The sequence below is a fragment of the Grampus griseus genome (genome assembly GCF_964374135.1).
Source record: "Grampus griseus genome assembly, chromosome: 1".
Classification (NCBI taxonomy): Eukaryota; Metazoa; Chordata; class Mammalia; order Artiodactyla; family Delphinidae; genus Grampus; species Grampus griseus.
In genome coordinates, this window is record NC_139017.1 from 165,196,227 (window position 1) to 165,218,269 (window position 22,043).

General features: G+C 49.4%; 1 protein-coding gene across 1 annotated transcript in view; it reads left to right on the forward strand.

The window, feature by feature from the left end:
• ASAP3 (ArfGAP with SH3 domain, ankyrin repeat and PH domain 3) overlaps positions 1-22,043 on the forward strand; it is a 32,134-nt gene that overhangs the window by 527 nt on the left and 9,564 nt on the right. The window contains exons 2-11 of the mRNA XM_082652484.1: positions 8,705-8,777; positions 8,867-9,012; positions 11,871-11,945; positions 13,124-13,173; positions 19,544-19,655; positions 19,889-19,974; positions 20,422-20,497; positions 20,682-20,768; positions 20,946-21,055; positions 21,921-21,990. Of these exons, the coding sequence (XP_082508610.1) occupies positions 8,705-8,777; positions 8,867-9,012; positions 11,871-11,945; positions 13,124-13,173; positions 19,544-19,655; positions 19,889-19,974; positions 20,422-20,497; positions 20,682-20,768; positions 20,946-21,055; positions 21,921-21,990 (885 nt within the window). The remainder of the gene's footprint in view (positions 1-8,704; positions 8,778-8,866; positions 9,013-11,870; positions 11,946-13,123; positions 13,174-19,543; positions 19,656-19,888; positions 19,975-20,421; positions 20,498-20,681; positions 20,769-20,945; positions 21,056-21,920; positions 21,991-22,043) is intronic.

Below are 22,043 nucleotides of genomic sequence, written 5' to 3' on the forward strand. Positions count from 1 at the left end.
AAGATACTGAATAGTTCCCTGTGCTATACAGTAGGACCTTGTTGTTTATCCATTGTACATATAACTGTTTGCATCTGCTAACCCCAAACTCCCAGCCCATCCCTCCATCACCTCTCCCCTTGGCAAACACAAGTCTGTTCTTTATGACAGAAGGAATCCTTTTTAATGTCAAGGTTTCACTGACCTTTCCTTTACACTTGTACTTTTAGTTTTGATTGATTGATTGATTGATTGATTAAGAAATATGGAAAAGGACAAAAAGCTACCATGAATTCAAAAATACATTTAAAGATTTGTGTCTTATTGATCGTAACGGCTGCATTCATATTTGGAATGTGGTCATACTAATTCGTGAGACTTTTTTATTGGTCTGTAGTGCTTTCTATATAAGTGTGCCTTCATAGGGCCATGGTAGTAACTCCTTGGATTTCCAGGGCCTGGGGCCCACAGACTGGGAATAAACAAGGGAGTTAGAGTCCAACAGTTAGAGTCCAACTGTCCCAGGTCTGTCTTGACCACTTCCTGGCTGTGTGAGCTCAGGCAACTTTCTTTACTTCTCTGAGCCTCACTAACTCATCAGCCAGATGGGAATAAAAGCAATGACTGTCGTATCAGGATGCTACGAGTCTTAAAGGGTGGATGTCAAATTACTTCACAAACTGTAAAGCCCTGTGCAAGTTTTAGATTGTATTCTTTCCTTAGTTTGTTTGCATTTCCTATGAGACCTGGGGCAAGAAACTCATCTGAGCTTTTGTTTTGCAGTCTGTAAAACAAGGAGGTAATGTTAGATTATCTCCAATATTCTGTGATTTAGTCTCTCAAGGCACAACATCATGGTCCAAAACAAAGCTAAAAACTGGTTTTCTTCTCCTATGTGAACTATACTTTAATTGGTAGAGGCTACTTGAAGAGCTGCATCAACAAAATGATGGAACAAAACCAGAGTCAGTGGGAAAAATACTGTGACTGATTAATGATGGCTCCAATGGTCATGGGATGCCACAAAAGGGGTGCCCATGCCCCGTATTATAATAGTCCAAAGGAGTGAATGTCTAATGGTGAAATTTAATCTGCAGCTCTCAAGGCCTTAGCTTTAGCAGCTCTGCCCCCTGGGCTGGGTCACCATGGTTACCACAGCTGGCTCTGAGAAATCACAGGAATGAAGAATGGCTCTTATTGATGAATCCTGACCCAGGAAGGGGGCATGCAGAAGGCCCTTCCAAGCAAGGCAGCTGGGCATGGCCCTAGTGCTGCCATCTATGATCTTTTGCCTGCAGAGAGCAAGAGCACAGTGTGTGTGTGTGTGTGTGTGTGTGTGTGTGTAGGGGGTGGCGGGGCACAAAGGGCAGTATCACCAACTGGAATTCAGACTTTGTCTAGGCCTAGCCAGGCAAGGCTGCCCGAAGGACTCCAGTTGGTTTTCCAAGTTCAGACATGTCCCTGGTACTCTGAGTTTCACCTGCCTTTGCCCAGTGCCTGCCCAGGCTCTTGCATGGACTCTTAGCTTTGAGAGAAATCTAAATGGCCATCACTACTAATCCAAAATCTGGTGCCTGAATCATGCTCTACCACCTGAAGTCCCTAAATACTTCAAGGTCACTCCTTCCAGGGTCCCTTATTCTTGCTTAGGAACTTCTTCCTGTGTTTGAGCTGAAATCTGTTTCTGTGTCTCTAATTCTACCTCTCAGTCCTGGAAATCCTCTTCAGGGCCAACTTCAATAAATCTGTTTTCTCTCTAGTAGGACAGCCCTTGGAGTATTTGCAGTTGGGGCCCTGACACTGCTGTCAACTTCCTTTTCTTTGGACAGGTCTCCCTCTGTCCCTCCCTCCTCCCTTCCTGTGTGAGGGGATGTTGAGGGGATATGGTAGAGATGGTGGAGCTGAAATTCAGGCTCAGAGGCAGAGCCAGTCCCAGGGTCAAAGAAGCCGTGTCCCTTAACCTCTGTGGGGCAGCTTGGTGTTATGGAAAGAACATTGGCCCTGGATTTGACCAGACCTGGGTCTAAATTATGACTCTGCCACTGTTCAGCATTATGTGACCTGGACATACTTGGACGTGTTCCTTCCCCTGACAGCTTCATCTATAAAAATGCAGATGGTGATGCCTGTCTCAAATGGTGGCTGGGAGGGTGACAGGTAAGAGTCTGGCCCAGAGCCCTTACTCAGGCACTCAGGACATGTAACATCTTGCATTCTGTGTCTGCCCAGTGACAGAGGTTTCACTGCAGTCCCTCTGTACCTGTGGTTCCCACGTCTTGCTGAGCAGGGTCATGGGGGTGGGGGGAGGTATCTTTAATTAGCTCAAGGAAAGTTGAGAAATTCCTAAATCAAATTCCATTTAATTTTGCAATGGATAACATCATTAGCAATCAAATAATAATGTTCTAAGCACTTTACCTATGTGAGTTCATTTAGTCTCCCCAACAACCCTATATAGTAGAAACTATTATCATCCTCATTTCGTGAATGGAAATTGAGGCACAGAGAGGTCACATAGCAAATACCAAAATGGAGCTAGAATTCAAAACCAGGTAGTTTGGGGCCAGCCTCATACTTTTAGCAATGATGAGTTACTGCATCTCTGAAAGGTGGAATTAGACCAGTGATCCCCAAACTGGAGCATGCGTGGCAATCACCCGGAGGGCTCGTTGAAACACAAATCGCTGGGCCCCACCTCCAGTTTCCGATTCAGCTGAAGAATCTGCATTTCTAACACGTTCCCGGGTGAGGCTGTTGCTGCTGACCCTACTTTGAGAATCACTGACTACTGGGGATTAAAAGGACTCCCTGAGTCCAGAGGCTGATTTTGGGTTTTTGTTAACCTATCCAGTCACAGGCACAAGGAATGAGGGCTGATCTCATACAGAGGCAGAAAACAAATCACAGTAAAAATCATACTCATGTTTTCCAAATGCCCCAAGCCTTGGCACCATGCTGTTATGTCTGTGATCTCATCTAAGCCTCACAGTAACTCTGTGAGTTAAGTGGAGAATGGATTTTTTTCCCCATGTGATATTATCTTTCTCCCATTTTAAAGAAGGGGAGGTTTAGAGATCTGGCTGGATTACTATCACCCAGGGAGATAGTTTTCGGGAGACGGGCTAGAATCGTAGCTTGGGACTCATCGTGCTATGGTTGCCTCATTACTGGAGTTCTAAAAACCTCTGTGCCTTTCTCCAAATCCCTTCCCATCCCCAGGCTTTGGTCTGAATTTTCTCCTTAAAACGGTACTTCTTTAGCTTAAATTTTTGCCCCATTGTATCATAGGTGTTATCAGTCATTTATACCCCAGTTTGAATGATTTTCAGATATTTTCTTGAGAAAAGGGTGATTAGAATTCCCCCCTCTTTGTTTCCCCTTCGGACACTTTGTGTTTATATGTCTGTGAGCCTTTTGAAGGAAGGGGCCATAAAATAGGCACCAGGAGATGCTTGTTGAAATGAATGAATGAATGAATGAATGATCCTCTCCTTGCCCATCCTTCCCAGAGCGAGCCTCCCTCCTCTAGCATTTCTACCATTTATACCTAGTACTCCCCCACCACAGCACAGCCACGTACACCACGTCACAGCACAGCCTCTTCGTCCAGTGCTCACAGCCAAGCACCACAGCTTAAAGCTTTCCCTGTTCCTCCTAAGCAGACACAGCTCTGCTTTCCCTGGGCTCTGAGGTACCTTGTCCTTCTTCCATTATAACCCTAATCACATTGCATTATAAATATCTATTTACTTGTCTTGCTCTTCCCTTAGATGGTGGTGTCCCTAAGAGCTGAGATTGTGTCTCTTATGCAGGATGTGAACACATAGCAGGCACTCAATAACTAGTTGAATGAATGAATGAATAGCTGTGTGAACCTTGGTTGCTAAGAGCAGTAGGGGCAGGAATGGTATCTAGCCAGGAAGCCATTTCCTGATACATTTCTGACAAGGGCATCAAGGGACAGTTTGTGGGTGATTAGGATGACTTGCCTGCTTGTACCAGTAAGAGCTAGGTTCAGCTACAAGTGACAGAATACCTAGCATAACAGTGGCTCAAATAAGATAGACATTTACTTTTCTTTCATGTAAAAGACTCTACAGATAAGTAGTCCGGAGTTGATAGGGTGGCTCCACAGTCACCAGGGACAAGGCTACTACTTTGTTGCTCCACCATCCATAACATGTGGCTTCTACCTCATGGTCCAAGATGGCTGCCCGAGCTCTAGACCTCACAAGTGCATTCTAGATAGGAGAAAAGTATGACAGGACACCCCTCCCTTCCTTTTTTTTCTTTTCTTCTCTTTATTAATTTTTTTCTTTATTTTTGGAGCAGTTTTAGGTTCACAGCAAAATTGAGTGGAAAGTATAGAGAGTTCCCAAACACCCCTGGCCCTACACAGGCACAGCCTCCCCTACAATTACCATCCCACACCAGCATGGTACATTTGTTATAATCAGTGAACCTACACTGACACATCATTATCACCCAAAGTCCATAGTTTACATTAAGGTTCACTCTTTTTTTTTTTTTTTAATTTATTTATTTATTTATTTTTGGCTGCATTGGGTCTTCGTTGCTTTCTCTATTTGCGGCAAGCAGGGGCTACTGTTCATTGCAGTGTGCAATGGCTTCATTGTGGTGGCTTCTCTTGTTGCAGAGCACAGGCTCTAGGCACATGGGCTTCAGTAGTTGTGGCACATGGGCTCAGTAGATGTGGCTCTCAGGCTCAGTAGCTGTGGCACATGGACTTAGTGGCTCCATGGCATGTGGGATCTTCCTGGACCAGGGATTGAACCCGTGTCCCCTGCATTGGCAGGCAGATTCTTAACCACTGCTCCACCAGGGAAGTCCCTTAAGGTTCACTCTTGGTGTTATACATTCTATGAGTTTTGACAACTGTATAGTGACATGTATCCACTATCCTGGTATCATACAGAATAGTTTCACTGCCTGAAACTCCTTTGTGCTCCACCTATTCATCCCTCCCTTCCCCCAACTCCTGGCAACCACTGATTTTTTAGTTTCCATAGTTTTGCCTTTTCCAGAATGTCATATAGTTGGAATCCTACAGTCTGTAGCCTTTTCAGATTGGCTTCTTTCACTTAGTAATATGCATTTCAGTTTCCTTCATGTCTTTTGTGGCTTGATAGCTCACTTCATTTTAGCACTAAATAATAGTACATTGTCTTCCAAGTTTTGGCAGTTATGAATAAAGTTGCTACAAACAATCCAGGTGCAAGTCTTTATGTGGAAATAAGTTTCAACTCATTTGGTAAATACCAAGGAGAGCAGTTGCTGGATCATATGGTAAATGTATGTTTAGTTTTGTAGGAAACTGCAAAACTGGATTCCAAAGTGGCTGTGCCCTTTTGCATTCCCACCAGCAATGTATGAGAGTTCCTGTTGTTCCACATCTTCACCAGCATTTGGTGTTGTCAGTGTTTTGGGTTTTGGTCATCCTAATAGGTGTGTAATCCCTCCCTTCCTTTTTTTTTATAAATCCATTTATTTTGTTTATTTATCTTTGGCTGCATTGGGTCCTCGTTGCTGCGTGCGGGCCTCTCATTGCGGTGGCCTCTCACTGCAGAGTACGGGCTTCAGTAGTTGTGGGTCGCGGGCTCCAGAGGCAAACTCAGCAGCTGTGGTGCACGGGCTCAGTTGTTCCGCTGCACACGGGATCCTCCTGGACCAGGGCTCGAGCCCGCGTCCCCTGCACTGGCAGGCGGACTCTCAACCACTGTACCACGAGGAAAGTCCCCTCCCTTCCTTTCAAAACTACTTTCTGGAAGCTAACAAATGATATATCCATTACATACCATTGGTTAGAACTGTCACATGACCACATTTAGCTGCAAGTTAGGCTGGGAAATGTAGTCTCTTTTTTTGGGGGCTGTGTTGGGTCTTAATTGCTGCACGCGGGCTTTCTCTAGTTGCGGCGAGACGGGGCTACTCTTTGTTGTGGTGCGCGGTCTTCTCATTGCGGCTGCTTCTCTTTCCGCGGAGCATGGGCTCTAGGTGCACGGGCTTCAGTAGTTGTGGCACATGGACTCAGTAGCTGTGGCTTGTAGGCTCTAGAGCGCAGGCTCAGTAGCTCTGGCGCACGGGCTTAGTTGCTCCGCAGCATGTGGGATCTTCCCGGCCCAGGGCTCGAACCTGTGTCTCCTGCATTGGCAGGTGGATTCTTAACCACTGCGCCACCAGGGAAGCCCCAGAAATGTAGTCTTTATTGTGAGTGGCTGAGTGGCCAAGTGGCCATCTGAAAAGTCAGAGTCCTAATTGCTAAGGAGGAAGAGAGAATGGATTAGGAGCCAACCTGCAGCCTCTGTTACACTGCAGGGAAGAGAGATCCTCTCAAACTAGCTTAAGCAGTAAAGGAATTTGTTTGCTAGGTTCAGGGGTATTTCATGGCCCAAGGACAGGAAGTATGGAAGGGTCTCTGAGGGTGAAGGATCTGGAAAGTTGCCAGAAACCAGGGCAGCTCTTCTCTTGTGCTTCTCTGTGGCAGCATGGGTCTCATTTGCTTCTTTCTACACATCTACTTTGTTCTTTTCCCTTTGCTTAAACACTTCCAATCAATTAGCTAGCTTTCCAGAGCCTGATTCCAAATTCCTTGGAAAGAGAATCTGATTGGCCCAGCTTAGGTCAGGTGTCAACCCTGGCCCAGTCAACTCTGGCTAGGACAAACAAGGCAGCAAGGGCCCAACTGTAGAGCGGTTTTCAGAGAACGGGTGTCATGGGATAGGAAGACTCCCCAAAGGGTATCTAGAGCATGGACACAGACCTCTCAGGTCTGTGTCCCAGGGCTTTGCAAACCATCATTCATTTAGATAAACAATTATTGAGCACCTTTTGTATGCTAGGCACACGGATCTGTCTTCTAGGGAGTTTTCTAAACCTCTTTGGAATTTGTTCATATCTTTAACCTGCACTGTCTTTTGGAGTCCTAGCTCCTTAAATTAATCAACTCTTATCTTTCCCTTTCAGTTTTCAAGGTGGGAGTCAAGGGCTTTGGCAAACACGTGTTTCCCCGTCTAGCTCTTTGGGAGCTACAGACATGTCTGTGTTCTCCCCTCTTGTCTGTCTCTCAGATAGAAACGTCTTAGTTCTTTAGCTGAGTCAGTTATGGCCCCCTCTCCCCAATCTCCCCAAGTCCTCAACTTTCTTTCTTCAGCTCTGGGATGGGCCTCTACTGGTCCCAAACATGAAAGTATCTCAAGGTCATACTCAGGGGAGAGACTGTTAGGTTTCTATTCCCTGGAGGAAAAGGACCCAGAATTTGATGGGTACTTTTTAGCATCAGGAGCAACTGCTGACAATCAGAGGTACTGTTCCTTTAGGACACACTCTGTGCTCAGCACCCAACTAAACCCTTTATGTGAATCATCTCATACATACAGTCCTCATAATAACCCTGAGAGGTAGGCATTATTTCCCTCATTTTACAGATAGCTAATCAGGGAGCTCAGAAAGAATAGGCAACTTGCCCAAAGTCACACAGCATCTGGGCAGTGGAGCTGGGCTTCAAAACCAGACCCCTCTCCCTCCAGAGGCTTCCCGTGTGCCCGAGGCGTCTAAAAACACTCTGCATTGCCTCCAAGGACTGCCTTGTGCTTGTCCTCCTGTGAGTTTGGTTTAGAATCTTTGCAGATACCATTCCAAATGTTTGCTAACTCTTGCCACATTGAAGTAACTCTTTGGCGATCAAACTTTGATCCCATTATCGTCACTGGACAAAATAGTGGGGGCTGGGGTCAGGGTGCAGCCATCGTGTGTGGATGGAGCGCTGTACTAGGGCACCCCCTGGAAGCCCAGCTCTGCCGCTTCCCCACTATTTGACTCTAGGCAAGACCCACCCCTCTCTTGGCCTCAGTTTCCTCATCTGTGGCTCTGTGGGCCCTTTGCAGCCCTAATTCTATAATTTCCCACTTAACTATGCATTTCATGAGGATTTCATGAGGTTGGCAGCTTCTATACCCCACTGAAAGAGGGGTGTGTCTGGGAGGTTTCCATCCTGGCTGAGCCGCCTGGGGCACGTGACTCCTGCACGTGATGCTGTCACATCTTCTGGCTTCCCCACAGTCTGCTGTTTGTTCTGCAACCCCTGGAATTTGGGGTTGCCTGATGTCCCAGCAATTCTCTCCAGGGGGTGCTGAGTGTCCACCTCTACCCTCCTCATCTCACTTCTCACCGATGGTGTCCCAGCCTCTTCCTCCTTATCCTCACGTGGCTGCTTACTGAGCCTGGGGTTTGGGGAACAAGTCTTTCCCCATCTGAGTCTTTCCATGTTTTCCTCTAGTATTTTGCTAAGCGTCATGTATGTGTTCGTCAAATCACTCTCTCAGCAACTCTGTAGTGTCATCCTCATTTTGCAGATGAGGCACCCTAGGCTCAGAGAGGCGAACAGATTTATCTAGGTTGACACACTAGTTAGTGCCAGAGCCGAGATTCAGACCCTGGCCTGGTATACCCCACCATGCCACATGCCTTGGAATTGCTATGTTTACTTGTCCCGCATGAGGAGGAAAGCCTGGCCTTCCTGGTGTGGTGTGACTGGTCTGTGGCTTCCCATGTGGTCTGGGTGGGGGAGGGTGGCCTGTTCATGTTTCGTCGGGGTGCAGGGGGACCCTAGGGAGGGATCTATGTGTGTGTTTGGAGGGTGGGATTGCAGAGTCAGGCACCCCTCCCGGCTGAGCATCCCTGAACCTCTGTCCACATTTGTTTCCAGATGCTAGAAGGAGACCAGGCCATCCTACAGAGAATAAAGAAGGCTGTGCGGGCGATCCATAGCTCCGGCCTCGGTGAGTGAGCCTGCTTGGTGCCAGCCTGGCGAGGCAGCCCTTTCCCCAGCTCCAGCCTGGAACTAACTCTGCGCCTCCCTGCTCCACAGGGCACGTGGAGAACGAGGAGCAGTACCGAGAGGCCGTAGAGTCCTTGGGCAACAGCCACCTGTCTCAAAACAGTCACGAGCTGTCCACCGGCTTCCTGAACTTGGCCGTGTTCACCCGTGAGGTGGCCGCGCTCTTCAAGAACCTGGTGAGGCCCTGCCCCTCTTTCACTCAGCCTCAGCCCAGGCTCAGGGCAAATCTAATCAGTGACTTAAAAACCCGACTGGGAGGGCTTCCCTGGTGGTGCAGTGGTTGAGAGTCTGCCTGCCGATGCAGGGGACGCAGGTTCGTGCCCCGGTTCGGGAAGATCCCACATGCCGCAGAGCAGCTGGGCCCGTGAGCCATGGCCGCTGAGCCTGCGCATCCAGAGCCTGTGCTCCGCAACGGGAGAGGCCACAACAGTGAGAGGCCCGCGTACCGCAAAAAAAAAAAAAAAAAACCTGACTGGGAAAGGGTTGGTTTCCACCCTTCTTTCAGGTTTCCCATGACCTCTAGTCTCCCTTGACCTCTGACCCATGACCTGAGGTTCCTTTCCAGTTCTTTTATTTTTTTTTTAATATTTATTTATTTATTTTGGCTGCGCGGGTCTTAGTTGCAGCACGCAGGATCTTTAGTTGCGGCGTGCGGACTTAGTTGCGGCGTGCATGTGGGATCTAGTTCCCTGACCAGGGACGGAACCCAGGCCCCCGCATTGGGAGCGCAGAGTCTTACCCACTGGACCACCAGGGAAGTCCCCCTTCCCAGTTCTGACCTCCTATTTGCATTCTTCTTCCTCTCTGACTTCTTTCCGGCCAGCGTCTCCTCTCCCCTCTCTCCCTCCCTCCCTGCCCTCCTCCTTCTCCTCTGTGGTGAGCACCCAGGAGCAGAGGGGGTCTCACAGTGGGGAGGAGCCCCACTCAAGGGAGGGCAGGCTCGGGTTCCTGTCTTTGCACCACTGCCCCTCCTTCACCCTCTTTGTCCTCTGCTTTCCCAGCCATACCTGCTTTGTTCTCAAAGGCAAGAACGTGCCTCCCCTCAGCAAGCCTCTCAGCTCCTGCATGTGGCCCAGTGGCCTCAGGTTCCTTCCTGAGATGGCCTCCTCCCCGTCCGCCAAGCCCCCGCCTCAAGGCTACCCCAAGACATGAGCTCTTTCCTGGTGCAGGCATGTTCTCAGTACTTCACATGTGTTAACATTTCATCCTGGAGCACAGCTCTGTGGGGTTGTTTTTACTATTGTCCACCCCTGTACAGGCTAGGAAACTAAGACACGAGGTTAAGCACCTTGTCCGAGGTCACACAGCTGATTTGAACCCAGCATCCGAGCGCAAGCCTGGCTGTACCACCTCCCAGGAAAGCCTGTCTCCCTCTAGGCTTCATAGCTCTTGGCCCAGCTTTCGTGGCTCAAGTTCCACCCAGGGCCCTTCCTGGCTGGCGGGGACCACATCATCTCTACGAGGCAGTTTGCTTAGTGATCAAGCACCCACACCTCAGGCTTAGACTCAGGCCTTGAATCCCTGCTTTGCTGCTCACTAGGTGTATGACCCTGGGCAAGTGCCTCAGTCTGCCCAAGCCTCATCTGTAAAATGGGGATAACAGTGGTCCCCACCTCACAGAGTGGTGATGAGGATTTCGCAAGTTAAGTGCCTGCTCCAGGGTAGCGCTCAGTTAACATTAGCTAATATTGCCATCTGTCATCATTTTGTCCTTTTGCGTAGCACTGCCTCGCACCCTGTCCTGCACGTAGAGGCCTTTAACAGTGTTTGGGTTCAACTGAATCAGTGACATCTTTTGTCTTTACCTCTCCTCCCCTTGTTTCAGTCAAACTAGTGTTTGCTGAGCATCTCCTCAGTGGTGGGTGGTGTACCAGGGGCTGGTGACACAGGGAAGAGTCAGACTGCCTCGGAGAGCCACAGCCTAGTCAAGGAACTGAGATGTGAAATGACAGCAAGCAAGACCAGCAGTGTGGCACAAACTCAAGGACCCAGTGGCTTGGGTCAGAGGCCTAGGGCTGCTGTGGCTCAGAAAAGGGGAGGTCAGGATAGGCCACAGGAGGAAGTAGTCAGGAAGGCTTCCTGGAGGAGGGGAGGCCTGAGCTATACCTTGAAAGGTGGGCTGAAATATTAGATAGGCTGTTTTGAGTTGCCAAATGACAGAAATTCAACTCAAACTAGGTTAATTTTTTTCTTTTTATATGTCTTTTTCTCTCTTTCAATCTTTTTTTTTTTTGGCCACGCCACATAACTTGTGGGATCTTAGTTCCCTGACTAGGGATTGAACCTGGGCCCACCCAGCCCCGGCAGTGAAAGCGCTGAGTCCTAACCATTGGACCACCAGGGAATTCCCTAGGTTAATTTTAAAAAAGAGACTTCACTGGCCCCTGTAATGGGAAGTCCAGGTATGCAGCTGGTCTTAGGCTCCTTTTCTTTCTCTTAAAGAGTTTCTCTCTGTCTCTGCTCAGTGGGCAGGCCCAGATTCACACCTTACAGAAGAAAGACAATCTTTCTCCCGTGACTTTGGCAGAGAAGTCCCAGGAAGTATCCTGATTGGCTGGTTTGGGTCATGTGCCTGTTTCTGATCCAATCACAGTAGCCGGAGGGTGGGGCACTCTGGTCAGCTCTGACTCCTGTGTTCACCCCATGTGACCATAGGGAATGGGTTCCCCACATTATAAGGGGAGTCGAGGAACTAGCCAGACAGAAACAACAGATGGCGCTACAGGTGGACCTCAGAGGGTCAGAGAAGAGAGGTGAGGGTGTCCCTCTGGCAAAGGGACAAAGACAGGCTGGCCATGGATGCCGTGGATTGAGCAGTGAGGTGATAAGGCGGATTAGTCAGGGGAGGGGAAGAGCTTCCACAGGAGGCCGGCCCGCCACCCCTTGTACTCCTTCACCTTCTTGTCTTTCTCTCCCCTGCCTCCTTTACCCCAGTGCTGTCCTTGGCCTTGTGATGCTTCACCGTACCCTGAGCCCCTTGGGGCTGGATGGACAGTCACCCAAGGGGGGGTATGGGGGTCTCTGCTTTTTCCAGGTTCAGAACCTGAACAACATTGTCTCTTTCCCCCTGGACAGTCTGTTGAAGGGGCAGCTGAGGGACGGGCGACAGGTGAGTTTCCACATGGGCAGCAGAGGGAGTGCAGAGGTGGTGGGATGGAGCAAGACAGGGGTGGGCAGGAGAGGACAGGGGAGGCAAGGCTGGGCTGAGGACGGAAGCCAAGCGAGGCTGTCACAGTGGGTGTGCTAACCCCACATTACTGACTCTCAGGATGACAGGAGGACCTGGCCCTGGGGTGAGCCTAGGATGGCTGACTTACTGTCTGCCTGGGCCCTTTACAACAACCCAATGAGGCGGGGGTCCTGTAGGTGCTGTTATCCCCATTTTGCAGTTGAGGAAACTGAGGCTCAGGGGGTTTGGTACCTGCTTCCAGTTTACACAGCTGGTCAGTGGAGGAGCCAGTGTGAGAGTCAGGCCTCCTGACTCCCATGCTTGGCTGCTCTCTCTGCAGCAGGCAGCTCCTGGCTAGAGGCAAAGTAGAACTCAAAGAGAGTAACAGAATAATCTCCCTGGGAAGTCTGCCCCAGAAGGCCCCTGAGAGGTTCTCCCCACAGAGGCTTTCCTCCTCGCCCCGGGAACCACCCAAACCAGACCAGCAGCTTTTTCGCCTGGTAGACTGGGGCACCTTGGAAGTTTAGGGGTGGGGGCAGGGGGGCTGTTCTGAAGGGTGTGAGCAGCCTGCTGGATGAGGCCCAGGCAAACTAGGCCAGGGATAAGCCAGGTCTCTCCGGCTTGCTGTGTGGCCTCAGGTAGACTTCTTAGCCTCTCTGTGCATATGTCCCTCCACCTGTACCTTCCTGTTGAAAGGGTGAGCAAGTACCAGGCAGGAGAAAACAGTGGGGTAAAGTTAGAGGAGGATTCTGATCTTTATCCTCCATCCTCTTCCTCATGGTGATCTCCATCTTCTAAGGGAGGGGACTCAGGGCAGACCCCCCAAAATCTCCCCAGTACCCTAGGCCTGAGCCTACCAATTCAAACGGATTACTGGCAACTGTGGGAAGAGGTCAGTTGGAAGAAGGGGCTCAGCTCTGAGAAATAGGGTTGGTTGGGTCTATTTTGGGGGGTCAGGTTTGCAGTCAGGGCTATGTGGGCAGCGGGGGGGTTGGACTGTGGCTCTGAGCAGCACAGGGGAGCATGCAAGTGCAGGGTCCCCCTAATGGTGGCAAAGTGTACTGTAGATTCCAGACCCCAAGAGCCCCTTTGGGCAAATTGTTCTTTCTGAACTACAGGATTCCAAAAAGCAACTGGAGAAGGCATGGAAGGACTACGAAGCCAAAATGTAAGTGGCTGCAGCCAGGATGGTTTGTCCAGGAGAGCAGTGTTTCTGTTGCAGTGGGAGGCTGGATATGGGGAAGAACCTAAGTGCTGCCAGGGCACGTCACCCAGAAGCACATGGCACCTCGCTCTCTAGAAATGTTTATGGGGGCTGTTTTATGCCCAGGCCTGACGGGAGTCTGGGGGCTGGACCACGAGATGACTAAAGGGGAGCTATTGTGAAGGGACCCCAAGCTGCTGCTCTCAGAGACTCATCTGCTCAGTGGTGCCAGACATGGGCAGAGAGATGGAAAGGAGCATCCATTTACTCAACACCTCCATGTGCCAGACATCCATCCTCACACTCACCCAGCCCTGTGAGGGAGATACGAGTATCCCAATTATCAGAGGAGGAATTAGAGGTTCAGAGTGGTTAAGTTACTTGCCCGAGGCCACACAGCTAGGCAGAGGCAGAGCTGGGATTCACGTTCGTTGATCCTGTTTCTGCAGCACCAGGCAGTATCTATAAACATTTAGCTGGACACAGAGGATGAAAGGCCATACCCGGGCCTCTTGTGTGCAACACACAATACTCCAGATTTCTCCCTAGCTACTGGGACATTAGGGAGACAGAGGGAGTCCCAGGTACCCAGTAACCAACTGCCCCTGAGCAGGAACTCCTCGGGCTCTGCCTGCCAAACTCTGTTCAGGTCCTGGCCCCAGCCCTCTGCCAGGACCCAGCTGGGCACCGTTTGCTCTTCTTTGTAAAATTTTGGCTTCTCTTGCATTTTGCAAAAGCAATATGTGTTCATTATGAATAACTTAGCAAATATGGAGAAGTAGAAGAGGAAACATTTTTAATTATCTCTAGGAGAAGATGAGGGTCATGTGGGGGAATATCTAGTACTTCTCTATTGTTAGAATTTTTTTACATAGTGTGTGTAGCACTGTAATTTCATCATTTTAAAAAAGTGGAGGGTGGGGGAGAGTTCCCTGGTGATCCAGTGGTTAGGACTCGGTGCTTTCCCTGCCGTGGCCCAGGTTCAATCCCTGATCGGAGAACTAAGATCCCACAAGTGGCATGTTGAGGCCGGGGGTTGGAAGGGGGAAGCGGGGGGAGGGGAAACTACCAAAAACCAGGAAGAAGATCCTTCATTTCCAAGCCTAAAGTATTAACATCTTTCTAGTCATTTTTCTATATATAAAGAAATGTTTTTACAAAACCAAGATCATAATAATCATACTGGGGTTTTTTGGCTTAAAAATACATTGTGAAAAAAAAAATACATTGTGACCATCTTTCTACATCATATTTTTATACAACGTCACTTAAATGGGTGCACTGTGTGTCAACATATGCATAATCCACAATGTATTTAATCTGCCCTTGTTGGGGAAGCATCCTCGGAACTAAATCCTTGCTCCCACCCATAATTATTTCTGTAAAATCCTTCCAAGAAGTAGATCCTGAGCTTTATTGTTCCTCAAGCTCCCAGCACCATGGGGAACTCCCTGAGTCTGAAGGAGGCCGAAACTCCTCCCCCGCAACGAGGATCTCCATGTACACTCCCGCTGTGGGTGTAGATCTTGTGGTGAAGGGTGTGGGAGCTGTGATGAGCGTGGCCATCTGTTCTCATCAGAGGCCTAGGGAGGGGTGTGGACAGGCAGGTAGGTGATCTTTCTCTTTCTGATTTGATGTGTGATCACATGGTCTTCATCTTCCTGAGTGACCTTGACTAAGCCCTTAGCCTTTTAGCCTTTCAGGGCACCATCTACTAAATAGAAAGAATAAGCCCTACCTTGCTGACCTTCCCCAAGTAGCTCTGCTTTTACCAGATTGATATATTGATCTTGCCTGTAAGGTTTCGTTTAAAGAAAAGACTGTGTGTAATAATGGGGAAAGGGGCTTGTCGGAGGTTACGCAGTGAGTTATCGATAGGACCTGGGCTAGAACCCAGGACTTCTGAGTCTGGCCGCCTTCTTCCAGTGGTCTCCTGGCTCCTGCTTCTATAACATAGATCGAGCTACATGTCCTGGCACAGGTGTCTGTGTACATTCGTTTTATGAGGGCTCCAGGTATAGCTAGATATTAGCGAGCCATGCGTTACTGTGTAATTCCAAACTCATTCTTAACCAAACCAGTCTGGGCAGCGACTGCAAAGGGTCCAAGGGCCCTGATAGTATCTGTTGAATACCACCGGGATTCTCACCCCCTGGTTGTTCATACAGGGGGTCTCCCTCTCCACCTGGGGCTGCTAAGGAAGGCATCCCAGGCCCTGTGCAGGGGACACAGTTATCTAGGCTGTTCCATTTTCAGGGCTGTTTCCTCACCTGAAAAATGGGGCCAACGATACCTTGCAGGGTTGATGTGGAGATGAAATAAGTGCAGTGCATATACAGCACCTGGCACTGCAGTTCAACACGTACTTATTGGCCATCTTTCTGAGCCAGAACTGGGGCCAGAATAACACAGCAAGGGGTTCAGAGGCAAGAGCCCAGACCTCTGCTCCTAGCATTTCCCCGACCAGCCTGGGATCTTGGGCAATTACCTCCCTTCTCTGGATCTCAGCTTCATCTTTTGGAAAATAGTCCCTGACCGTGATCTATCAGAAAAGACACTGTGACTGTCACCGGCTGGGGGAACCAGGCAGGGAAGGAGGGATGGAACAAAGCTGAGCCACAGTGTTTGTTACCACTGCTGTCCCTGAGGCTCTAGCATCAGGCTGACTTGGCTTCATATCCTCTAGTACTTAGCAGCTGTGTGCCTTGGACAAGTGACTTATCTGTAAAATGGAGTAATGATTCCTGCCTTATGAGATTATTGCTTTAGTGTGTGAAGGGCCTAGCAGAGCACTCAGCACAAAATTAGCACTTAAAAATAATTATTAATAATAGCAGCTAATACTTATACTTACTTAAGAGCTTCCTTTGTGCCAACTGCTGTGATAAGCTCTTTACATCTGTCATCAGTTATTCATCTTGGAAGGGAAAGGTGCTATTATCCCCAATTTATAGGTAAGTAGTGAGGGAAAAAATATCACCACAATCCCTGCCTTAGTGGATCCCACTGGTTTGTAAGCAAGAAGGGAGGTGGGTCCCAAAATAATGAAAATACAAAGTGACAGTGCTATAATGAAGGCATCAGCACAGAGGTGGCAGAACAGGCAGGCAGTTTTGGGGTGGAGGGAAGGGTGGTTGGAAAAGGCATCACAGGAGAGGTGGTTCAAGGTGCCAGGTTGGCAGATGCATAATTCGTTTTGATTCCTTTCCTCTCCCATCTCCCTCCCCACTGACCTCCTCACTCCACTGGTACCTGTTCCTCATCCCCTGAATAGTGTTAGACTGTGGCTGTGATCCCCTCCTCCAGTTATCTCTGTCTTCTTAGTAACTAGCCTTTCAGCACTTTTCATTCCTGCTGCAACTCCATTCAAAGAAAATAAAAATATTCCTAACATTTGAAATGTTTATGAAACATTGGTCACACTTTGAGGACAGGGAGGGAATGGGATTTGCTATTTTCTGTGTGGGGTTGTGTGCGGTGGAATGAAAGCACTCCCAGCTGTTAGTCTGAGGTGTATCAGGTCATTACAGGTGACTATTTCAGACTTTGTAGGGAAATCTTTGTAAATTACCATAGCTGAGGCTGAGGGACAGAGCTATGGTAATTCACAAGGCCATGTATCATACTTCACAGCTTATCTTCATCCTGAGCTAAGTAGCTTCTGTCCTTTAACCTCCACTAGACCTTGCATAAAAAATGTTAAATAAATAAATAGGAAGTATGCTACACTAAAAAAATTATCTAGGGAATTCCCTGACGGTGCAGTGGTTAGGACTCAGCGCTTTCACTGCTGGGGGCCAGGTTCAATCCCTGGTCGGGGAACTAAGATCCCACAAGCCACATGGAGCAGCCATAGATAGATAGATAAATAAATGCATAAATAAATAAAAATAAATTATCTAAGGGAATCATCAAGTTATTACTATATCATCAGTATCATTAGCATCATCATAATCCTGTCATTTATTGAGGGCTTACCATACACCAGGGACTGTACTAAATGTTTCCAGTGCATTAAATCATCTGAGAACTAGGCAGTATTAGTCTCATATTTGAAATGGGGAAACTGAAGCTTAGAAAGATTTATAAGATTAAGTAATCGAGGGAGCTGCCATTCAAATCCAGAATCCACATTTCTAGCCACTGTACTATATTGTGGCTTCCTTTTTGTCCATATACTCTGGAGCAGACTTCTTTCCACGCCAGTATATATAGATTTCCCCCATCCTTTTTAACAGCTGCATAGTATTCCTATATGTGCACATAGCATCATTTATTTAACTACTTCCTGTTGATAAATATTTAGCTTATTTTTTCACTTCTACCTATTTATTTACTTATTGGGGGGGTGCATGCCATGCATCATGCGGGATCTTAGTTCCCCCACCAGGGATCAAACCCATGCCCCCTGCAGTGGAAGCGCAGAGTCTGTTAGATCTGGAGCACCAGGGAAGTCCCTCTCACTTTTTGCAGATATGGTAACAATGTAGACGGGAGCTGCCCTTGCCCTCTCCCAGCTGCTCTGCCCCCTCAGTCTCCCGCCCTCCTTAGCAAGCTGCCAGGCTTATTGTTGCTCAGGCCTGGCCACCACTTCTCTCTCTGCTGCTCATCTTCAGATCCCAAAAAAGCATCTGCCCTGACCCCCAGGCCCGTTCACAGGGTCAGTCCTCACCTAACTCCACTCCCCTGCCACAGATTCCCTCTTGAGGTATCACAAAGCTTTAGGGAAAACCTAAAGGAAAACCTAAACCATTAAAAACAAACAAAACCACACACACACACACACACACACACACACACACACACACACACACACACACACACACACACACACACACACACACACACACACACACACACACACCCTGCAGAACGCTGCTCTAGAGCAGTGGTTTTCACCCAGGGGTGATTTTGCACCCCCAGGAGACATTTGTGGTTGTCACAACAGGGCAGATGCTACTGGCATCTAGTGGGCAGAGGCCAGGGATGCTGCTAAACATCTTACAATGCACAGGAGGGCCCCCACAGCAAAGAATTATCTAGTCAAAATGTCTTTAGTTCCAAGGTTGAGAAACTGCCCTCTGGGTCTCAGGGACAGATTCTGCAAATAAACACCATTCCAGAGGTCTGACGTCAGTAAGGTCTAGAACTTTAGAACCAGAAGGGGCCTGAGAACTGAGTCTGGGTCATTGCTTCCTCAGTTTACAGATGGGAAAACTGAAGCTTAAAGGGGCCTATAATATTATACTGTAGCGTCTTCTGTCTGCTAAGTCTTTTGCATACTTTATCTCATCTGGGTACAGATAGAGGTCCCCATTTTCCAGATGAGGAGACTGGAGCTTGGAGAGGGGAAGTAATGCAGATGTAAGGTTATCCCGCGTCTCTTTTCTTCGCTCAGGGCTGGCACCCACTGGGAGCAAAACTATACACAAGCTGTCTCCTTTACACGGGATTCACGGTCTCATGCGTCCAGCCCAAGATTTGGAAATACTCTCCTGGCTGGGAGTGGGTGGTCTGATAGGTGTGGGATTTCCAGGAAACCATTTATACACAGTTCCACCCATCCACAAACAGAAACCACCAACTCTGAGATCCTTAGGGGAGAAAGCCCAGGTTACTCTTAGCTACAGGATGGGAAGCACTTTCTGTCTTCACCTACAAAGAAAAGAATCAAGGTTTTTTAAGCTTTAAATGGGAAGCTCCATGGCTCAGAAGAATGAAGGCACCTTGTGGTCTTTTAACCCACATGGTCCTAAATCCCTTCCAGAAAAATCAGAACTGGTTACCCCCAATCCCACCTGGCCCTATCTGAGCCCATCCCCTCCCTGCCTAGAAACCCATCAACTCCTTCCCATTGCTCTTGGGATAAAGACCAAGAACGTCAACACGGTCTGACTCAGGCCCTGCGTGGTCTGGCCTCTCTTTACCTCACGTGGAACCACCTCCCTCTCTGTCTCCGCTGTGAGCCCTGATCTCTCCTGCCTCCGGGCTGTCCTGTGGTCTGATCCTCCCACCCAGCCCTAGCTTCCTCTGACTTCAGATCCCAGCTCCAGCATCACTTCCTGAGTAGCTGGATGAGGTCGGATCCCCCATTTTACTCTCCCATTGCTCTTCAAGGCTGTGATTTGATTCACGGGGCTGACTCCCCCCCTCACCAGCCTGTACATTCCCTGAATCCACACTGTTGACCATTGTACCCCAGCCCCACCACACAGCTGCGCAGAGGAGGGTCCCCTCACTCTCGTGTGCCTGTACAGACAGGAGCATGTAGGGATGGTGGGACATGCAAGGGGATAGTGAGAGTTGTTCAGGCCTCTCTTTCCTGGGGGCCTAGGGCCAGGATGGAGAAGGAGAGGGACCGGGCCAGGGTGACAGGAGGGAGTGCCGGGGAGGTGGCGCAGGACACCCAGAGAGAGCGACGCGTCTTCCAGCTGCACATGTGTGAGGTAAGGGGTGCCCCAGGCCGAGGGAGGGGTGGGATGCGTCTTCCTGTCTGCATCCCTGAACGTCCCCGGGGTCCCAGTCACAGTCTCAGCCCAGGTCCTTGCCAGATGGCCCTTGAGGGGTCACCAAGGTCCAGTCATGGCCAAAAGGATTAGCCTGGGATGGGGACGGCAGCCCCTTGTGCCCAGGATTCAGCTTTGCTCACATCACACACCTTTCCCTGCCCTCTCCCCAGTATCTGCTGAAAGCCGGGGAGAGCCAGATGAAGCAAGGTCCTGATTTCCTGCAGAGCCTCATCAAGTTCTTCCACGCCCAGCACAAGTAGGTTTCTCCCCGTGTGCCACCCCCATCCCCACGGTCGCTTGCCCCTTAACCCTTCAGGCAACCGAGGACAGGGCCATCCCCAGGCTCTGGCAGACGCTTGAGGCTTCCATGTGTGTCTGTACCTCATCGGTAATGCTTTTTACAGCTGCTCTGCATTGAATGCTCACCACGTATCAAGCACTACGTACCCTACACACACCGCTGTGAGCAGCTACTGCTAGTATCCCCATTTTATAGATGAGAAAACTTAGGCTCAGATTTACTAAGGTCACACAGCTAGGAAGTGGGATCTGGACCCAGACACTCTGACTCCGGGGTGCCTGCTCGTGGCCGTCACACTGTATTGCCCCCAGGTGCCCTGTGATCTTTAGAGCACCTTCTCCCACACTTCCCCTCTCATTTTCATCTCTCTCTCTGGTCCCTTGTTTGGCCTCACACCCTTAGCTTTTTCCAAGATGGCTGGAAGGCTGCTCAGAGCCTGTCCCCCTTCATTGAGAAGCTGGCAGCCTCAGTACACGCAGTAAGTTGGGCCTCACCCTTGAGCTTGTGGTCAAGTCCCCTGTCCTTCCGGGAGAATCTGTGGCCGTGGAATTGCTGGTTTCTGTCCAGAGAGCAAGGAGGCTACTGCCCTGCTGCTCTGGGTCTGGGCTCTGTACCTGGCACATCCGCTGGCTGATGATGGGGTCCTGCCCTTTGTCCCATAGCTGCATCAAGCCCAGGAGGAGGAGCTACAGAAGCTGACCCAGCTCCGGGACTCCCTTCGAGGGACGCTGCAGCTTGAGAGCAGAGAAGTCAGCCCCTGAATCATACCCAACCAAGTGCCCACTCCCAAGGCCTACCCTGGAGGGAGGGAGAGAAGGAAGACCCCATAGCGTCCCCTTGAGAAGTCTCCCTGAGTGAGACCCCTGCAGATTGGGGCTCTTCCCACCCACATGCCCTGAGGTCTCCTTTGCATGTCCGAGGAACAGGAGACTCTGAGCCGGAAGAACTCAGGAGGTGGCTACAGCATCCACCAGCACCAAGGCAACAAGCAGTTTGGGACAGAGAAGGTGGGCTTTCTGTACAAGAAAAGTGATGGGTAAGTGACTCAGAGAGCTCAAGTAACTTGCCCAAAGCCACCCAGCCAGTAAATGATAGGGTTGGGTGAGCTGCCTGAAGGGACTGTTCCTATCATTTGTGTAGACCCTGAGGGTTCCAGGACCCTCCACTCTGGCAGTGCAAAATCATCAGAATCCTGGGCTCGTGAATTTCTGCTAAAGTTGGTGGTTGTTCTTAACGTAAAGAAGAAGAATAGCAGCAGCGAACAATTTCTGAGCACTTATTATGCACTAGACAGTCTCCATGGCCTCACCCGTAATCTCTATAATATATTGACTGCCTGGAAATGAAACTGTTGACTGTGCCCTGCAGTCTGTGAAGTGCAAAGGCCTTTATGGGAATCCGTTAACTTTTTACTTACTAATCGGTTTTTATCAGAGAAGAATACCTTTGTTAAACCGATTAATATTTACCTCTTACAGGAAAAGTGTCAAGTAGCTTTGATCATGGATTTGCTAATTTTATTTTTGAGGGCTCGATATTTATCTTGCTTTGTCTTTAACCATAATTCATCTGTTGTGGTCAAGAACCTGTTCCTCCTCTCAGACTAGGAGGTCCCTAAGGTTGGGAACTGTCTTGTCCATCAGACTGGAAGGTCTCAGAGGGCCAAGGTCACATGGCCCTTTAGAGTAAAGATTCCTAGAGAGTGGGGCTGTCTGACTGAGAGCTTCCTAATGGCAGGGTTGTGTCCCCTCCAGCAGAAGGGAGCCCAGGGAGTGAGGGGCATAGGGGTCACGGGACAGAAGAGGTGAAGAAGTGAGTCCTGGTCCAGGACTCTGTTCACTGATACAGGGGAATTAGGTGTGAGCCTTGAGTGACTGTCTTTCTATCCCTCTGGGCCCTAGAATTCGAAGAGTCTGGCAGAAAAGGAAGTGTGGAGTCAAGTATGGCTGCCTGACCATCTCACACAGCACGGTGAGGCCTGGAGGGGTGGGTGGTCTCAGGACATGATAGATCCTCTCCTCCTG